Source organism: Acanthopagrus latus, chromosome 5 (assembly GCF_904848185.1).
Source record: "Acanthopagrus latus isolate v.2019 chromosome 5, fAcaLat1.1, whole genome shotgun sequence".
NCBI lineage: Eukaryota > Metazoa > Chordata > Actinopteri > Spariformes > Sparidae > Acanthopagrus > Acanthopagrus latus.
The window spans coordinates 12,855,979-12,877,508 of NC_051043.1; the positions used below are offsets into that span (position 1 = coordinate 12,855,979).

The 21,530-nt window shown below is 42.9% G+C and overlaps 1 protein-coding gene across 1 annotated transcript in view; it reads right to left on the reverse strand.

The window, feature by feature from the left end:
• zdhhc8b (zinc finger DHHC-type palmitoyltransferase 8b) overlaps window positions 1-21,530 on the reverse strand; it is a 66,505-nt gene that overhangs the window by 13,062 nt on the left and 31,913 nt on the right. Inside the window, exon 2 of the mRNA XM_037098843.1 lies at window positions 1,257-1,378. Within this exon, the coding sequence (XP_036954738.1) occupies window positions 1,257-1,378 (122 nt within the window). The remainder of the gene's footprint in view (window positions 1-1,256; window positions 1,379-21,530) is intronic.

Consider the following 21,530-nt stretch of genomic DNA (forward strand, 5'->3'; position numbering starts at 1 on the left):
ACAAAATGGGCATACTATCTTCTCACGAAGTTAATGTGGTGCACATGTTAACCAACAGTTGCCTATTTATTCATCCAGCAGCTACATTAGCATTCATTTGAAATCCTGTTTCAGGCCAGTTGACGGATGGGCACGGTTGTTCACTCCTCCTTTGGTCACTTCTTGGTGTTCCCACAACATCAAAATTATTGTTGCTCCAGGACAGACCATTGCAGCTGACTGATCATGATTTTGTGGTGTCCTAGGTTTGCAACTCAGGAAAAGGAACTGAAAAAGTACACACATGGGAGAAGTCCATTTTGACCTAAACCAAAATCTTTTCCTCGTCTTGAGATCCTGCATGATGTCAAAACTCCTCCTAACCACCCGTGGAAACTGAAAATGAGTTTGGCAAATTGCAGTACTTTTGTGAAATGCAGCTGAATTGTAAAAATTGCACAACTTTCTGATATTTCAGCTCGATCAGCTCCCTCATCTGTCACCTCATTTTGCAGTTTGCCCCCGGAAATGAAAAGGACAAAAAAATGCCTGTGCCACACGTCATATGTGGAAAAATCCCCAATACACACTAACCTTTCATTCTCACTTTTACAATCTGGATGACGGAGTGATTTTCTAAGCAGATGTGAGTTAATAACTATTTCAATTCTTTACTTTTTTGTTCAAAACTTTACTGGTGGGCCTGCTGCCTGTGAGATATAAATATATAAATAAGTCGACATCCTTGGGTAGTCTATAAAACCCAGCAGGGCAGCGGCAGCACTGTCACCTCTGGCGAGGCAGATAACCTCTGCTTTATACAACTTAATGATTATTATGCCTTTACGGGCAGAGAAAGCTCCTACAAAAGACGGGTGCTTATCATTTACAAGCGCATTAAAAACACCCCTGGGGACGAGTTCAATCATCATCACTTAAACCAGATAGTGCCGCGGACAACAAGGATGCATCAGGAGCATAAGTCAGCGCAGCTTGTTTGAAAGGTTAAGCAGCTGAGAGATTCTGACTCCACCTCACAGTACGAAGGCTTGTGGAACTTCCAGCAGTGTCCTGCATGTGGCGCATGTGTTGCAAGGTGGAGAATGGAGTCCTGAGACATTGGGTTGAGTGGTGCTCTGATAAATGTGGTGCTATTAAAGGATGCCCTCTGCACGAGGACCCAACAGGGAGGAAACATTACTCATACTTACGGGCACATACATTATGACAGATACTAATATTTTAAGATGTCGGATAAACATTGCATGCGTACAAACCTCGGGGGTAAACGCCAGGGTCCATGAAGGTTGCCATGCTGAAGTTGGCCAAGACGAAGAGGAAGACCAGGCCATTGTAGAGAGGCACAGCGGGAGAGATCACCTTTGTCAACCAGGGGCACCTGGGGACACAAATGAAGAGACAGCAGCAGTTAGGCTTCTTTAGTCACACACATCTACATGCTATTACACTGACACTTGAATGCCCTCTCATCCGATTCTCATGAGTTTTGGGTCAAAATCAGAGCAATGGCCATAACTGGAGACGTGATTAAAGGGAGAGAATTAGAGCAGGGTAAACAGTGGATGCCAGAACTCCAACCAGCTTGAATCACTAATCCTTATAGTACAGTAAATCTTTTTAAATTACCAGGATAACTCTGAATTACTGTGAAATGAATTAACTGAGGGGTTGATCTTTACCCTGAGAGGCTTCTTTAGAATGATCTGTTTAAAAAAAAAAAAAAAAAAGAAACGTCTGCTGTTTCCTAAAATAGAAAATAATATATTTGACTCCAACACAAGTATTTTCTTCATGTGCTTCCTCCTCCTGCACGGTGTTCAGATCAGAGAATAAAAAAGATCGCATCAGGTCACAGCCCACCTGACTATGTAAGCTAAGCTGAAGTGAATCGATTTACAACAGTAGAAGTTCTTCACTGTTAAACTGTTTCGTTTTTTTTGGCCAAATTCCACCCAGTGACACAAGACAAGAGGGTGAGTATATTGACGTTTGCACTACATACGTGTCTGACTTCGCACCAGCTAGAAACAGGTCACTGAGTGCATTCATGAATATAGCTATGAGAGGCTGTACGTATGCAGAGTGACACTTTGAGTTAAATGCTAACATCACCATGTCAACAAGCTTGGAATGACAATGTTAACATACTGGTGTCACGCAGATTTAATGCTTACCCCATTAACAGCGTTTGCTAATTGGGAGTTAACACAAACACAGCTGACATTGTTTGGGATGTTTTGCAGGCATTTGGCCTTTAACTGATAAACTTGATGAAAAATCAAAGGGGCTCTGTGGAACACAACTGTGTTGTGCTGGAAGTGGGTTGTAGTTTATGTTAGCAAACACCATTTCTGAAGTAATGTTAGCTACTGTTGGTCTCTGAAGAGCGGCCTCAGACGAGGCACTAGACAACATGCATCAAGGCCCATCCTTTGGACTTCTGTCAAAAATCAGACCCGAGTCCTTGAAAAAGAAATCCACAGTCCATCAGCATTAAACTACCTAACCAAATCATACACAGGTTAAATACAGACAACTGAGAGAGACAGAGAAAGTACCATTTTACACGATATGTCAAGAACCACTTACATATTGCAAGTCATGAAGCGCTGAACACTTATAAAATGCTACAGTAACATAGAGCCACTTTAAGATATCATTAAATTGATTCTATCCATCCTGAGAAAGATATGAACGTGTTTGCCAAATGGCAATCCATCCAACAGTTAATGTCACATTTCACTTAAAACCCACAAATATCAACCTCAAAGTGGGGAAGATGTAAAAGTCCCAGATCACCAATGTCAGTAGGAGTCATTACCTAAAAGGGCCACGAATATCTGCACAAATGTCATGACAATCTGTCCTGTAAGCGATGGACCAACACTGACCGACTAACTGACCAACCAGCTAGTGTTGCAGCATAACTATTTTCAAGATATACCGTGGTATGAAAGATGATTTATCGAAGGTTGATTATGATGCCATGTACATACATATGGCCAAAGCGTATTTGTAAACACCTGTGCCGGTAAAACAGGCAGTCACAGACATTACCAATGGAGAACCTCCTTTAAATTTCACCCGCATTTTGCATCAAAACTGACCTTCTCCACTGCCCGCAGGTCATAACTCAGTGCTGTGAAATATTCAACTGCGGCGACACCTGAATCACACCCACACAGTCATGCTCAATCTCCTGGATTCAAATGTCGAGACACTGTGTGCCTCCGAGGGTGCCATCATTCAAGCCAACTGTTTGTGCGATCTCTCTTGAAATGAAACTCTGTCAGAATGAAGATGTGTTACCCAGCCCTCATGTCACAGATACACACTAACACACTGGAGCTCGCTTCTCCGGCGTATTCTGACGTCAAAAAGCCAATTTCCTCGTCCACGCTCCCGAGATTGCCTTCAATCCATATCTCCTGCTCCGCCAGTCCTCTTTTTCTTTGTTGAATTATTCAGAGCCGCAGCTGAAGAAAAGCCACTGACAGAGAATAGAAAGGCACTAACGGGGATGAGGTGGCCGCTCAGGACCAGTCTACTCTGGTCCACAGATTTGTGATGGCTGGTGTGGGCCTGATTGATTGATTCATTCGACCAAGATATCACTGGATGTCAGTGCTGGAGCCGATTATAGCAGACGACATTGACATCACATGGAAAAAGCAGCTCACATGTAATCAGTGCCATTACATGTACGAGTGTATCATAGACTAATTAGAGGCAGAAATACATTTTATTTTAATTGGGCAATCACTAGGAAATCACACGCTGTGTTGTAATTATGAAAGAATACTGTTGGTGGATGCAATTAGGCTATAATTATCTTATCTGGCTTTAAAAGAATAAAATAAAAAGCTGCGTTGCACGATGTAGACCCAATGCTTTGGTCCAAACTGAAGTATCTCAACAACTGCTGGATGGATTGCCGTGAAATGTTGTGCAGATGTTTGGTGCCCAGAGGAGGAACCCCTCCAACTCTTCCTCTAGCACTGCCAGCAAGTCCAAGTCTTCACTCATCAAGCGAAATATATACCTAAATATATAACTACTACTATACTATACTACGACTTCAACCATTATCAGGACTTTTAAACATTTCACACTGATTTCAGTCATACCTTTCCGCTAAAAAGAAGAAAAGATTCTGTCTGCCCAACTAAAAGTTTGGTCATTTAAGTTTTGGTGCCATTAATGCTCTTAACAGCGTTTCAGTCACTGATATAGTGGCACATTTTCCACTTCCAAGATAACAACCCATACCAAGTACACTTCAGCGGATTTGGCATTCATACAAGGGGACAGTCGTGAGTGGCGCCATGCCCTGTCATCAAGTAGACAAGGTACAAAACGCTTAATAATTGATCAAAGAAAAGCAACAGCCCACAGCTCTACCATCTTACAGAATCCCAATTTACTCGCCTGTCAAAAGGTTCGTGTATTTTGCCCACATTGTGATACATTCGAAACCAGAGAGGAGGAAAAAAGAGGAGTGCAGCTGACAGCAACCATCTTCAGGGCCTGGGAGCAGACAATGTGGGAGGAAAATGTGACAGAGAAAAAGCCAGATTAAGGCCACAGACACTGGTTAATTGTGTAGGAGTAACAAATAACCACAGAGCGCTTATCAACACTCTTTACAAGCCACTTCTGCTGCTTGTGTAACCGCGATACCTCAACTGAGGCAGAAAAGCCTCCAACTTGTCAGAAAAGTTTGGGGCCAAGTTTATTAAGCTGAAGGGGCTTTTGCTGCCAAAAGTACAGTAATGTAATGAGTTTGGTCGCGTCCTTGCTTAAAGTCCTGAGGCTGGCCAAAGCGGTAGAAAGGCCTGAATTCTCTGTGGTAATTAAAATGCCTGCAAACAGGAACTGGAGAGGTAACAAAGCAGGCATCCTCCAGCCAATCAGCATTTAAAACGCCAGCTCAAAAGCCCCTGGAACATGCCCAGCACACTGTCTGGACAGGGGTGTAAAGACAAAATTCATTCCGAGGGAGAAAAAGAAATGGAAATCACAGTTCTCGCTGGACGAAATGAGGGAATGGAGAAAGGTAAAACTGAGGGATTAAAGAGGAATAATCCACAGCTTGCTCCTCCGGCTGATGAAAGCCACACAGTGCTGTCTCCTCACTAACCTCGGGCGGATCAATCGCATGAGGCAGACTGCGACCAAAGGCCACAGCGTCCCCACGGCAGCTTTCACTTTTGCTTCATATGTTAGCATTGTTAAAGTCAGAAAGAGTTTGGACTTTCTTAGGCTGGCATAATAGCTTATGATTCAAAACGTGACACAAGCTCCATGATTGAATGCAATCGCAGGATGCTGTCAAATATTTAATTTGACTCGCATCCTTTGATCAGAATTAACTGAGAATTTGTGAAATGATGAAGGGCAGTGTGATCCTTCAAAAAGAAAATGTCACTAACAACGCAGTATACATTCTCATTCTTGCATTATTGTTAGCAAAAAATGTATTTTTTAAAGCTGCACTAATCACAATTGATTTAGTAACAATGCCTCATGTGACCATGAATGATGTTAAAGGTGCTGCTCGTAGTGAAGAATCCACAGAGTCTGCAGTTTGCTGCAGCTCCACAGATTGTTTGAAGTGTCTTTCAGCTTGTTGTTTTGGCTCTGTGTCAACATGGTCACAAGTCCACTTTCCAGTTGCAGCTGGGGTTTGCGCTGTTTTAGGCAAAGTGAAATCAGCTAAATCACAATGATGAGACACACACTTAGCTCCATCTAGTATTAAGACGAACAAAGAGATTAAAGTCTGCTCTCTCAGTCACTGCAGCAGTAGGGGTGTCTCTGGATGGGTATCAAGATTATGGGAAAACACCCCAGCTTCCTGGGGATCATAACCCTGCTGTCTTTCCAAAAAAAAAAAGGCTGGACACATCCTCTCCTAAAAACTCTGATTGCTCATCAACCTAAAAAAACACAGGCTTGAGTCCGTTGATTACACAAAATCTGTGTGGAACACTTGAAACGAAGCCTCTAATCCCCACCGCTGTGGAAAACCTTTAGAGGGGGGGGGGAAACACTCTGTGGTGTAATTAGGTGCTTGATGACGAACTTTGAGGGTATTTTTTTTTTTTAAAGGTGGAAGGATCGGTCCGTTGGCACAGTTGCAGCTTTAAATAGGGCTTCAATAATCAATCACATCTACCATTGAAAGCTGTCTACATGCTCGCTACACATCCGAAAGCTATTTGGCAACTCAGATCTTCCTGTCCTTCATTTGCCTGCTTTTGGATTGGAGCAGAAAAAAGCAGCCGGGCCTTTGAAGTAGCTCTTATCTGTTCTTTTAGTAGCTCTGGGAGGATGAGGAGGGTGGTGTGGGGGGTGGAGGGCTTGTGTGTGGAGGGCAACCATCAAAGAGAAAAATGACTCAATCCTTTTGGCAGCGACACTGATGGGTACTTTTCTAAGTCTGACATAAAGTTGGACATTTTCACCCGATGCCAGTCTGTCTGAGTAATGATGATGGACTAATACCTACAACACGTGTCTGCTTCATTCAGGAGTTGAATGTAGGCCTGCGGCTCAGTGACATAAGATTCAACATTTTTCACTGTCTTGTTAATTGTTCTTATATGCAATCTAAAAAAACACAACATTGTGTCTAAAGGGACACTCCGACTATTTAGTATTCCACTTATATAAAACTGGGGAACTCGCAAAAGTACAAAAAAAAAAAAAAATAGAAGGGTCAAAATTGTTGCATCACAGATGGTGATATACTGACTTGTAGTCTGCTGTATGCGTCATGTTCTGAGAGAGGTGGATACTACATTTCCTATAATGCAACCTGAAACGTCATTTCAGTAAACACTCCCTCTTAAATGCTACTTGCAATGCAGACTTTTTGTTAAAAAATTAAAGTGTCAACTCAAAAGCGAGACTATTAAATCAATCACAGACTATTTTTAAGAATTAAGTCTTGGAAACTAATTGAATATTTTCTGGGTTTTACTCCTCTACAATGGTAAATTGAATATACACACTGATCTACATTTTGGCCATTTTCTGAGAACAGGGTCAAGCTTGTGCACCTACTTCATGCACCTAATTGAAGATTTCACCAAATGATGTCTTTCCAAATCAATTTTAGGGCTTCTGCACTGCACAAACTGTATGAAGCCATTTTCTGTTTAGATTTTTCAGTTGTTTTTAATGTTTGAAACAAGTTCCCTGTCCACTTCAGTTGTTTGTGAGAATGCTGAAACGCCATTTTGCCGTGTAGTTCCTGAACTGTTTTGTGGACTACCCCATACTTTCCATCGACATGGGGGTGAATAGATAATGACTGAATGCCTTTTATGGGTGAACTTATCCTTTAACTTCTCATCTTACACTGATGCAGAAATGCACTCTAGGCTCTGTCAGTACACTGGGCAGTGCACTCTGCTTTTCAGCCTGGTATTAAGTTATAGTTTTATATGAAATGCAGTAGTGCTAACTAGATTTTGAAAGATAATTGGAGAGGAAGTAGGCTATTATATCAAAATTAGAAGTTCAATGAAAAGACAAATTCCAGTGTTGTAGAAACATGGCAGCACAGTTTGACTAACAACAGTTTAATATAGGAAAGTAATGTTTCCCTGTGGAACACTGGATCACCTAGTATCAGGATTGGATATAAAGCCTTATCAGACTATAATGCTTGTGGAGTGTGAATGACACCTGTAATAGCAAATTAAGCTACCGGCCCACTGGGAGAACTTAGAGTAATGTATTCAGCACACGGTGAGAACACCATCCCATTGTTTAGTTCATTAACGCTGAACCCAGTGGGACACACACACGGGAGGCCTGCGCTCCTGCAGACAGCCTGCTGATACCCAGTGATCCAGAATCTGTTGCAATGCTGGTGTCGCCTCACCCTTCCAGGAAGTGTGTTTTCATTCAGATTTAAAAAAAAAAAAAAGAGGTGGAGGATAGTATTTTACTCCTTGTAGGATTCATGAACGGCAGCATCACTCGCTACTAAGCTCTCCTGGGAGCTGCCGATCTCTGATGCAAACGCATCCCAGAGGCTTGGCATTCACACAAACGGCATTTAGTATTCCACACACACACACACACGCAGCAGCAGGCCGGCTGTCAGTGCAGACAGCGGTGATGTTTGCTGGAGGCGTGGAGCAGAGCAGTTGCAGGCGGGTCAGACCAGAGTCAGAGCTGCACAGATTGACTGGATATCATGACTGAAATCCATTTCCTCTAGCCCTAAGTTATTCATGAGGGTGGGGTTCTTTCTTCTTTTTTTTCAATCTTTAGGCAGAGTTGTATACATCAAGTGTATATATTTCATTTACTTGAGGTCTTCAACCTTTAAAAGTACAAGTTCACCCAAAAATGTTTTAAAAATCATTATTGTTTTTGAACAAGTCCCTGTCACCTTCAGTTGTCTAGGAGAATGCTGCAACACTGTTTTGCTGTGGAGCATGGGGGAGAATAGGTAATGACTGAATTTTCATCTCCGGGTGAACTTGGGTGATAGTGAATGGTCATCACATGTTCAGTCCAAATTGATGTCTTCAAATTTGCTTGTTTCACTGAACCAGCACTTCAGACAAAACACACAATTCAGAGCAATTTACAATGGTATGAAAATAAAGAAAGAAACGCAGAAATTCCTCACAACTGAGACACGCTGAAATCAGATTTATGGGGAGCACAGGGAATATTACTATCTTCAGCAGATGAGTGTGAAAACAGACCGTTTGTGCCCAACTAAAAAAGGTCAGGCATCCGAGAGAAGTAAGAACAGGACATTACAATTTGTTGAATGTTTATTATGCACGAGCAGAGTGGGAAAAAAACAAAATCACACCACTCCAGCTCTGTTTGTTGATGAGGAGACAGCCTTGAGGAACGGCTGAATTCACTCTAAGACAACAGAGGGGAGGAGGGACCGGTGCAGCTGCAGGGCACACAGCACCCTATCTGCATTTCAGCTCAGAGCTCAATGTCATTTCCATTCTCATAATTTTATAAGAGGTCCATTCGAAATCAAATAAAATGCTTTGCCCCTAAACGCTGCCCTTTTGCAATTTACATATTCATACCCCCGTTATTACGTCTGTGGAAAGCGGCGAGCAGGAAAGTTGTTCCATGGAGAAAAAACATTTAGATTTCCCCTCGGTCACAAATGTAGTCTAACCGGCTTACCACACTAAATGACATCTCTCTATAAATAAGCCCTGAGAGCACTGATACTATTACAAACACTGTCTGGCTCCATACCTACGGGGCTCATGTTTAAATGAACAGTTTCGTTCCAAAGCTATATTCACAGTCGATACATGACATAGCCTACATTTGAGCTCAAGAAATTAATTGAAATCTAAAATTGCACTTAAAAAGTGCACGATATATGGTCTGCTAACTAAAACTGGGAGAATAATTTGTTTTTGTAACACTCACTGGAGCATAATCTGATTTACGGATAACGAAATTTCATTCAATTCCCCAGAAGAGTTTCCTCTTAATGTTGGTGAGCATTTAGTGGGAGCAGATGTCACATTTTCAAAAGTGGGCCTTGCTGAAAACAAATATATGGACAAATATGTCGATATGGGGAAAAGAATGCATTAAGTGTGTTTGCTTGTGAGGGCATGTTTCAAGGGGAGAGGGTTAGTGCCACCTTTCTTCGCTTTCTCCTCCTACTCACTTTCTCTGTAGAGTTAAGAGACACACACACATGCGCACAGGCACGCACACACGCACATACAAACATACACACACACTTTGTTAATCTCCCTGTTTATTCCCCCAAAAATCTGCGAAAGCACAAATCTCACCCACGCAGACACTCTCCCAATATGCCTGACATGGACTTGTAAACCTCCGAAAACATCAACAACGTCTGCTCTCATAATCCAATAAAACAAATGGCAATCATTTTTCCTGGTGAAAAACAGTTTGCAGTGACATGTGTCTATAAACTGGCACAACAAAACACACCCATCAGCACGCATTCACAAACAGTTTGTCGCATGGACTGGTGTGTAGTGTAATCCCCCCCGAGCGGTGATGACACATGTGCTGCCTGTCTTACAAGGCCCCCAGTGGGAAACTGGAGACCAGTACAGTGCCATGGGTCAGTTGGAATAAATGAGCCTTATGGGTCCAAAGACAATAAATATCTGAGTATTTAGACCACAAGAGCAAGAACAGTCCACCCAGCTGATCCAACTCTTGCCTCTCTGTGTGTGCATGTTAAGCTTAAGCTCTGCCATTTTGAAATATGCATCTGAATGAAACCCAGTATTGGCTTTTGTGGAGGGGTGAGTGCGTGGGTTCTGCTGACATGGACGCCTCTCGCTTCGGACAACCATTGGGGCGGCTCGCTCGGTTGCCAGGCTGGTATATTCGGAGGGAAAGCGATGCCCGCAGAAGTTGGCTTGCCTTGTGTCACATTCCTAGCCACTCTAATTCTAAGCCCGGAGCACAGCGGCCTGCATGTGTGACTACTGTCAAGAGCTTCGAGAGTTATGACTCAAAGAGGCGACAGAGTTGTTCAGTCTGCTTTAGCCTGTTTTGAGGTAACTGGGCTCTGGACAGTAGTGTTGATGCAACATGGGACAATGAGTTGCATTCAACTCTAAAAACACTCCCATGGCATCAGCTGGAGAAAAGGTTCTCCTAGACTGAAAAAGTAGTGACAACTTGCAGGGCTAGTTAGCAAACCACTGACACACCAGCCCTCAAGGAACATGCTAGCATGGGGTTATTATGGATCCTGCTATCTTTGTCTGAGACCCTTGAAGAGAGAAGGTGAGAGAGCAGTCAAGTACCACTGATAGGCGTCTTCTTTCGGTTGAAAAAGTGAATAAATCTTAAAAGAGATTCCTGTGGCCCCACAAGAAAACCAGTGGGATCCATAAAAACGTGTCACAAGATTCTCTCCAAGCAACTGTTATCAAATAACACAATGAGAAGATTTGAATAATATTTAAATCCCTTTTTAAAAATGCAACACATCTATCTGACAGAGGCAGAGGTCTGTTTTGTTGAAATGTAGATTTAGGGTAATGCAAAGGGCAAGTGATGCCAAATCCCGTCATACCAGGCAGCACCCAGCCGGTGAACTCAGCAGTTCTAAGAAAAACAGAGATAAGAGGAACTTAGCTGAAACCTGAGGAGGTACTCCAGAAATACAGCAGATGGTAGACAGATACACCAACCACACACACACACACACACACACACACACAGACACCAAGGCACTATGTAAAAGTAGGATAAACACAGGGCCCTGAACAAGTCCAAAGAAGCGGGACAAATCGTTGACCTCAATGTCCGCGCCATAATGCACAATGACCCTCCACCACCTAGCACCCGCCCCACCGCGCTCCCCTCCGACACAGTTATGACTGTTATGCCTATTTATCTGCAAGCGCCATCTGCAAGCTGCCTCCATCCACACCAGTGAGGTCAGTCCAATTCTCTTCTCACTTCCTGCAGGAAGCCAAGGTTGAGCCGGGGCTGGACGAGCACACAAACACACACACAAGCTGCTCTCCTCTCTGCGGAACAGAGCAGTCCTCTCAGTCTGGAGCAGACGCAGCGTGGAGAGATTTGGAGAGTTTGAATGTTTGTGAAAGCACACACACACACAACCACACCAAGGTTTCAACTTAAAGACACAGATTGAGGGAGCAGCACAGTGTGTAGAAGACCTGCCTTGTGGTTTGGGATCGACAAAAGGGTTTTTAGGGGCCATACCATGCTATGTACAGCCGTGTTGCTTCTCTGCAGGCACTATTGGCAGTTACTGGTGGATCAGCTGCTTGCCTGCCTTCTGGTCCTGGTGATATTTACAGTACAACATTCAACCTGCTTTCCAAAAACCCACTGATTAAATGGGATGGGCATACAGCGTCGTTTTCACAGCTCAGGCATGTCCTTCCTGCTAATCCACTTAATCACGCGACTAACCCATAAAATGTGTAGCACAACAGCAGCCACTATGTAAACAAACCTCGGCGACATTTGTGACTAATGGCAATTACTCCACAGTCAGTAAAGTCTCCTCACAGCAGAAAATCCATCACAAAAGCTGCAGAGTCATGCTAAAGTGCTGACGCAGTCGGCGGCCGAGCCACGGCAAAATCTGGTTGTGTTTTAAATCCACTTGATGTCGCCGGATACTTGTTGGCCCCTGCAGAGCCCATCAGCCTAATGAACTGTTCATCAATCAGTTTAATGTACACACACACCCAGGCGCTGGCTGGTACAGAGGCTGGCAGAGATGGATGGCACAAGACTTGAGTGGTATAATAAAATAAGGGGAGATGTCCACACATAGTCCTCCACCTTTACAGCTGAAGTGTCAGGTCGGATAGCAAGAGACATTGAAGGTTTTTGTGAATCATCCCGCAGACGAGTGTGTAGATGCACAAAGAGAAATAAAGTTTAATATGCCTTTTTCTGCTTTGGTCTCCCTTCGATTCATGGTCTTCATCCACAATGTTGAGGCATCACTGGAAAAAGATTAAGTTTGTGTAATAATAGTTTAATAGTTTATGTGCAGTCTTTAAATGTCATCACTGATTAAACCTATGCTTGTGTTTAAATATAATCAACTGGCTGATAAGCAAATTACACCATCTGGTTGGCTAAGCATCTTCTTGTAAACAGTGTATGACAGGAAACTGTACCCTTTTCTTATCCTTGAGGCATTAACATTTTGCCAAACTATTCTTTTGACAAATGTGTCTTATTATGTTAAAGCCAGAAGCTCAAGATGAAACAATGAGAAGCAAGTGTTTTGCTATAAAAATGTCAGTGTTTAATGTGTTAAATAAATAAAGAAAGTAGCTTAACAGTAGAAATTAATGTCAGGCTTGCAGCAACAGCTATCAGAAGTATGCCAACGTAGACGTGTTTCCACCCGAAGTACCAAAGCTTTAACTCCCAGGAATTACTCTACGCTGCAAACATTAGGTACCAACAACTACCCTCTGAGCATATTTACACCCTTGAAACACACTCGCTCCTGGGAAAAGCTACTGATATGGAAACACGCTAACATTAGCCACTACAAGCTGTAACAGGTATTTTTAGCTTAATTTTGTAAACATACTCACCAAATTCAGCTGCTCCGTTTGTGGCATATTTAAAGCCAGATCACATTCTATGTGCTCCCTGTTTTTGTGAAATATAATGCTCGAGTGGAATATATGTTCTATATCTATATATTCATATACATCTATATCCATATAGTTATATCTATGTCTATATCTATACATCTATAACTATGTCTATGTTTATATCTATATCTGTCTATATAGATATAGATATATAGATATAGATATATAAATCTAAACAATTTTCACACGTAGCACCTCGCCTTATAAATGCCTACTGGGGAAAAGATCCACATGCTTGCTTTAGATGCATCCAGATAGAGCGAGTTGATTAATAGTAAGCTCAGATCAATTCCTCCCACACACCACCGTGCACTGGCTAGATCTGATAGCTCTCTGTCCGCTCCCACATGTGCTCAGTCAAAGCTTAACACCTATTTCATTTACAGTGATTTGTCCTTCCACTCACCTCTAACAGATTTGACATCATGGAGAAATGTCATTATTGGACTTCCCCCAACACACAATGTTACTGGTTATTCACAGCCAGCACTGGGATATGAAATTCTTAATCTTAAGTGATTGTCCATATGTGTCTCATAACGCTGTGCTTTCCATTCCAATGCATCTGCTGACAGATGTAGAAAGAGATTGACTTCACAGTCAGATTGAATCTATATATATAGCACAAAACCCCCTGGTGCACTGTGAGGGAGTCTGGTGGCAGTGCTGCTGCGCAGTACAAACAATTTGCTGAGTGTAACAACTTCAACGCTAAAATCTGAAAACATAAGGATTGCTCTTTTCATGCATTTTTTCTTTGGATTTAAGTGTGCTCTCAAAATGTATCTGCGTGCAAGGTAAAATGGTTAAAATATGCAACGTTGGTTTAAATGAAACCAACACACGGCTTTATATAGTTTCAAAAAGGCACAAGAAGCCTTTGTTCAGGAAACTGGATGAAACACTGCTGCCTCACAGGATTTTCAAAGTGTTGATGCCTTCTTTTTTTTTTTTTCTTTTTTTTTCCATTTACAGTATGGTGCATGTGTTTCATGTGCAGTGCATGGCCTTAGACTTTGAAGGGAGGTTTCTGTGGTGTGGTGGTCCACGGCAGCCCACATGCCTGGATGTATTATGACAGACTAGGTCTGAGACCAGACCTGCTCTCCCAACCACTGATGTCCAGATGTGCTTCCATTTGGGTCTTGATCTGATGTCTACCATTGTAGGGCAAAAATACATTTATGGTTAGCGTAGGTGTCCATGTGAGAAGGTGCTAGTTGTGGCAGGTTTTGTTTCCCTGTGCACTCTTGGTACAAACTAATGTCAAAATGTTTACTAGCTTCAATTTTTGCTACATTATCACGTGTTTCTAAAAAAAATTTAAGGAATAGTTTGACATGTGGGGGAATACACTCTGTTGTCCATGTTGTAAAGTTGCATTGTGGGTAATGTATGAGCAAGGAATAAAAAAAGGCAATAGCTCTGGTTCTAATTTAAGTCACTCCTTTTAAAATGTCTATATGGGTCTGACAGTGTCACAGGAGTGCGATGCTCGAACAGTGGGCTGCTTTTCAAAGCGTCACAACTACATTTCCCACAATACAACCTGGCCAAGGAGTGACATCACTGTGACTACACACAGCTTCCTCTGGAGGTACTAAAAGCTTTATACTACTTTCCTTACATATACAGCAGTACTCCCTGTACCTGTAAACACACTTAAATGTGTAAAATTGTTAGAGTTACCCTTTAAATATGAAGCTGCAGCTAAGAGATCATTAGCTTAGCTTAGTTTAGTTAAGTTTATTGAAAACAAGAGTGGGGGTCCAACGGTAACATAATCTTCCGACAGAATCTCTTCAACTCACCAACCACTATCAACAAACACTACCACCTAATCCTGTTTTGTACCAGTAATGAACATTTGTGCTATAAAACACATTTCCCAACAAACCCAGCCAGCTGGCATGCAACACAAAATCCAGTTAAGACTGACTAGGCTGCCAATCTGTTTTTTTTTTTTCTTCCTTTCTATGTGCAAACCTTAAAGTGGTAATGATTTATTGATGTCAGAAAGTAAGCAGCAACTTTATATTCACTCCAGTGAAAGATGTAAATTGAGTCACAACAGAGTTCCAGGGTTTTAAACAGGAGAATTGAATTAGAGCATCGCTGTGGATTTGAGAAGCTTTTCAGGGCAAGAAAAAAAAAAATCATCTTGGGACCTTTCAAAAGAATTTCATTCCCGAATTGCCTGGATTTAACATGAATTAACCCCGTCCCTGGTTCCTTTGTGTCTGCACTGCATTGATGTGTACGCTGAACAGGCTGAAGTGAGGGATTTTCAGTAGGCCAAGTTGTCCTTCAGCCTGAGCTCAAACCTTTTCCGCCCCCCCCCCCTTCTTCTCTTTCTCAGTTGTTCCTCTTCATCCATCACGAGCGCCGGAGCTGACGCAGGTGCTTTCACTAAACCTCCTTGAAGAGCGCCCCCACCACCCTACTCCTCCTCTGCCTCCACCTCCACCACCCCTCTCTCCTCTCTCCTGCTGAAGGAACTCATCAGTGGCCCCTTTCACATCTGCAGGAATCCTAATTGTACATTGTCAAACAAGGGATTTTTTTTTTTTTTTTAATCTGGCAAGAGAGGTGAGCTATATCAGACAGGGGGGAACATTCTACACACACTCTTTTGAAATGCAAGAATATGCACACTTGCTAATATATGCAGAAACACAGAAGGGCATATGTACAGTGCAAATGAGTGCACGCAACCAAGGAAAGCGGGCACACTCTTTCACAAAGGCGCAGAGAGAGAGAGAGAGAGCAAGAGAGAGAGAGAGAGAGAGAGAGAGAGAGAGAGAGAGAGAGAGAGAGAGAGTGGCATAAGAAATCTCTGAGGAGATGCAGTATGGCAGCTCTGTGATAAGACAGTTTCCTGTTCCTTCTCTGTTTGGATAACTCCCAGGTTTTTGGGATGAAAAGTGACAAAATGCTGTACCTCTCGCAACCTTTTCCAAAAATGCACAGGAGACACACGAATGCGATCTGCTGAGTCCACGCTCAGCAGGCCGCAATCATGACACGTCATTACGGGCCGGGGCTTCGCGTCCTACATGCCGCAGGGGGAACAAAGAGTCCCATTGATTTACAGAGCTGCAACAAGACAAGACAATGATTCCTTTTAGCGACAGGGACTGGTAGCACTGGGCAGAATCCCACCAGTGTTCTCTGGGAACTCGGGGACAAAGAGGGGGACAGACACAGGGTGGGAGGGTCAATAAACTGGGTTGACCCGTCTTGAATGTGAGCCCTTCAATCCCAGCGTACAGCAAGTCAGAACACAGAGCGGCATGACGGCACATACATGACTGGGCACATTCACGCCGGCACCGAGCAGTTGCATAATTGATGTTGCAGCAGTGTTCGCGCTTTACGGAGGGCATCAATATGTTCTTTCACATCAAGTGCCAATTCACACGCCACTGCCCGACGAGCCTTGCTTAGTTGGCAAACGTGTTGCAGTGGACACATGTAAATATAGGTCACTGACGTTAAACCCCCTCGGAGGGACGGTTACAGCATCCAGGCCCCACCACCCAAATAAAGAGCTCCTTCTGTAATCCAGACTCAATTGAGCACCCATTCTTTCCGAAGGTGCGTTTATAAACCTGCTGACTGAAACATAAGACTGATGGGTGGCATTTAGAAAAAGGTTGTGCTAAAAATGTGCCCCGTGGCAGTGTAAAAGGTGACACAGACAGGGAGAGCAGGTTGTATCACAATTGATTCTTCCATGTGTAGCAGATGAGGTAATTTGGGGAGCTTAATGGTTGAAAAGCCAAATGTCAATATGCCGGTCTGACAAATTCTGGTTACATTTAGACAACCAGAGACAAATCACTTCAGGTGCAAAAAAAAAAAAGAAAAAATTGAGTGTTTGTTAGGACGGCCAAATCATAGCTCCCAGCAGCAGCCGTAACAACCCATAGCAGGACTTTCTCCACGGGCTTAAGCAGTGAGTATGGGGCTGTGCAAGTGACAAACTCAGCACACAGAATGAGGTCTTTTATTTTTAGCTTTCTCTAAAAACCCAACGCACACAAGCAGGCGGGTGAGCAATGGGTTAAAGTTCTTATCGGCTGGATGTGCATTATCCAAATCGCAGAAGCTGCAGCGTTTGGACAAAAGGTCAAATGTTGGTCAAACAGCATTAGAATGAAATACTGTAGTGCTGCAGAGACGCCCTGGCCTACAAATCTTGTTCTCCAGATGCTCATAGAGACCCCAATAATTATCACATCATCATGACTTTTAACAGATTTTTTCGGTGAAATGAAGATTGTAATAAACATTTATCACAGGGAAAAACATTCTACATGGTAATGGGATTTTTTAATTTTATCTTTCATATTGTGTAGCCCAGCATTCTTCAGTCCTGCTCCTTGGGGACACCTGCCTACAGGGTTCTTGGGAAAAATTCTTAATTTGGACATTTACAACCAACTAAGCAAACTAAAACTAGCTTATTTAGCTGGCAACTTAACAAATTCAACAGCTACAGCAGTCATTTCAGACAGCAAAATTGACGGAAGCTAGAGACTAATCTGTTCTTTGTCTGCCATTTGAAAAATAACCAAACATTTTTTTGATATCAGTGTAAACTACATGGAAACCTTGATGCACCCGTCAGCAGTGGCTAACAGAGGCTTAGTGGATGGTCAATTGAAAATATTCTAATGAACCAACCACTAACCTCTCAGTCAGAGCAGAAACAATCCTTTTCAAAATGTCCAAAACAATTTTTCAACGTGCAATGAGATCAGAATTGATATTTATACAAATAAAATACCATTTCTGCCATGAGGGCGCAGTTATTAAAACTGATTTACAGCAATGTGACCAAGAAAAATGAAAAGCGCTGCCCTCTGACTCCCTGAGAAGCCAAGCTAAGATTTACAGTTTCCACTGGCTTGACTCACACACTAAGGGATCTTGCGAATATCATGAAAAGGCAGGAGTTATCTTTCCAAAGCGCCTGCTGCTGGCCTACTTCCCCTTATTAAGGGGATTCCTCTGGATGCCTCTCCCTTGACGCTCGGGTCGTGCCATCTGCTTCGGCTGCACTGGGGAGTTTATTACGGCGCTGACGGCCCCCGTGAATGGTGACCCTTAATGAAATTGTGGAGCAATGTGTAAGGTCTGATCCGCTTAGGGGGCTGTTGAGGTCTGTTCCCCTGCAGCAGTGGCAGGCAAGAGCTTGGGAGTCAGAGCAGCGGGAGCCTGGCTGGAACCATATGCATGGATAAATGCTGATGTCAGGTCACCGCTGATTCAATAAGGGGGGCTACAGGGCTGCTCTGCCAGGCTTTTACAATAACAACATATTCACATTAAGGGTATGGGATTTCATTACTGTATTGTTAAGTGATTCATGGGCATATCTTTTGCTGGAAGGCTCAACACAGGGAGTAGCGACTTGGCGACATGCTGGAATGAAGACTGATGGCTTTTATTAAGACAAATGCATTCGCTCCTTTACCACATCAGCCCCTGTTACTCTGAGAGGACAACCCCCGGAGAAGGTGAGAAGAATAAAGAATGATTGTCTAGACCGGCTACGTAGACTAATGTAGAAACCAACACTGGGCTGGATGTTTTATTGTGGGTGAATCTCTAAGTGGTCGTTTTACAGGATGCTAATTAAGGAAAAAAATGATAATGGTAGGTGTTCACTTAGAGCACAAGCAGGCCATTTAGTGCAACTAGCTCTGCGTAGTGTTTAATGTGTTTGGAAAGACAGATTTTGTCTATAAATATACATGCTGACCCAATTACAGGTGGAGTACAATCATCTGTGATTGAGTCTGTTTGAAGGCAGCCAAAAGAAATCCCCTGGAGGAGGCTGGGTGGGGCTAGCCAATACTCTGAAAACAATTAGAGCTAGATATTTAAAGAAACAGGCCAAAAATCCATTTGACATGTTGTATGAAAAATATGGCTGTTTGGCTGAGAAACATTTGGCTGTTTCACTGTTTCGCCTTCCGAGCACAGCGACAGTGATTTGCACATGAAAACCTACATATTCAGGTTATCCTCCTCAACAACTTACAAATGCACAAATAAAATCACAAGAGGACAGCTCTAAATGCAGGTGTGAGCGCGCCGAAAACGCACAGAGAACACAAGCCATATTTCATGGTTGTTGCATGTGTCCACATACTGCGCTGTGCGTGTTGCGAATCCAAATACGTGCCTGGCCCCATAGAGGAGCTGCTGAGCTGTATGGCTGAGTGCACATGTGCATCCTTTTATCTAGGCTCTGAGGGAAGTTTTTTCCACTTGCCGTCATCTTTTCCAAATAACACTTAAACCAGAAAATCCCTCTTTCGTCTAAAGGAAGGAGGCCTCGGCGAGCAGGAGTGAGGAAGCCCCCCCTGGCTGAAAGGTGGAAGCCCAAAGTCATAAGTGAGACGAACAATGGGGGGAAAATGAAAAACTGACTTCCTCATTGGCATAAAGAAACAGTTTGACATTTTGCACTGGTCCCAGCTAAAATTTAAAATTGTAGTTCTTAGGCTTACATTTTTTGTACCACTTTGCTAATTTATCTAACATTTTAATTAGTCTGCTTAGAAGGTGCTGGTAGGCAGACTTTATTACCTTTTGACAGAGTCAGGTTATCAAACTTCTCATCTAGCTCTCAGCAAGAAAGCAAATAAGCTTGTTTCTGTCACTAATGCTAAATGTAGCTACCATTAGCTAGTTAGCCCAGTTAGCAGAACATCTAGCAGTCCAGACTGGGGGCTGGGATTACCATGGATGTGTTAATGTTTACACTGCTAGAACATAGATGGGCATGGGCCGGGGCTAGCTGGTTAGCATGCTAACTTCAGTAGATATCTCAGCAACACAAAATACATAGACGTCGTAATGTCAAAACAGTTATTATGTCCACGCATTTTGTTGATCTTTTAAGATAACTATTACATGTTTTCAACTTTTCGTAAATAATGCGCACACATTTGTACATATTGCACCTTTAAAAGAGCTATGTGTAAAGATTTCAGTTCAAAACATTCAAAAATTAACTGAAATGATCATCAGAACACATATAACAATTTTGACATCATGTCCAAGACGTTTATGTATTGTGCTGTGAGATATCTAGTGAAGTTAGCATGCTAACTAGCTAGCTAGAAATGGCCCATCCTGTTTCCTAAAACCATAATATACGTCAAGAAGCAATAGTGAGTCACTGCAGCATCCAGTCTGCACTCAGTCCAAAGCGATAGGATGAAGAAGCAGAGCTGCTCAGAGGGCAAGTAGAGCAAGCAAATAAATAAGGGATAGAAACAGAAGTGACAGAGTGAACACCTCAACTTTCTGGTGCCCCTGATTTGTTGTGGCATGATTTTGACGGATGGCCAATTCTTACAAACACTATATCACCTTTAAGCACAATTATGCTCATGTCAATGTTTACAAAGCATTTGACCTTACTGTCACCTCTTCTAATGTGTGGTCTGCACTAACACCTTCCCTGCCAATTTAACCTGCCTCATTATCACAACACCTTGCCTGTAAGGCCAGGCACATCCCTTAATTTAACCTGCCTTCATCCAGATTATGCCTGCTTTTTTCAGCACTTTTGCACTTGTAATTAACACTGTTATGTAAGCATTTGCATCTGGGAACTGAACTTCTGCTGTTAGCCAGTGATAAGCAAGTGTTTTACTCTGAGGCGTCTTAACTGCATTTTCTGAAGGAGGAAAAGAGCTTCCACCAGTTGGTCCAAGCATCTGCACCAGCAGTGTCCTGGAGTCAACCCAGACAGCAAGCTCTCACCCACCACAACCCCAAATGAGGGCACCAGGAATCTGCTTCACACCCAGGCACCCATTAGGACCCAGGGCGTGATTGGCAAGAATCCCGACCGAACCAAAATAGAGCTCTGCTTCCTACTAATCCCAGATGAACAGGTGCTTCTATTTAAAGAATGAAATCCTCTCCAATCCACCCAATGGAATCCCAACCCTGCTCTCCCACTCTCCACTGTATGTGTTTTTCCCCTTGGTTTTCTTCCCTCTCTCTGTCTTTCCTGGATTAGCAGGGGAAACAAAAGCACTGAGTACTGAATGAGCTGTGGAAATCTGCATGAGGAAAACCACTTAAGAAACCAGAGCTTTCACCACCCTTCCCTCACAAAGAGTGGCCAAGTGTTTGACTGAGCATGCTATTTTTAAATACAATGGTGAAATGGTACTTTCTCACTGGAGTTCATTCTAACTTTTTTCTCCATGTCCAAGTCAGTAAACCCTAGAGATGTTTACAAGTATTAAACAGTCCACCCATAAACGTCACAGGGTCTGAAAAGACACATGACTACATACAACTGCTGGAAAGCAGTGGAGGTTTAAT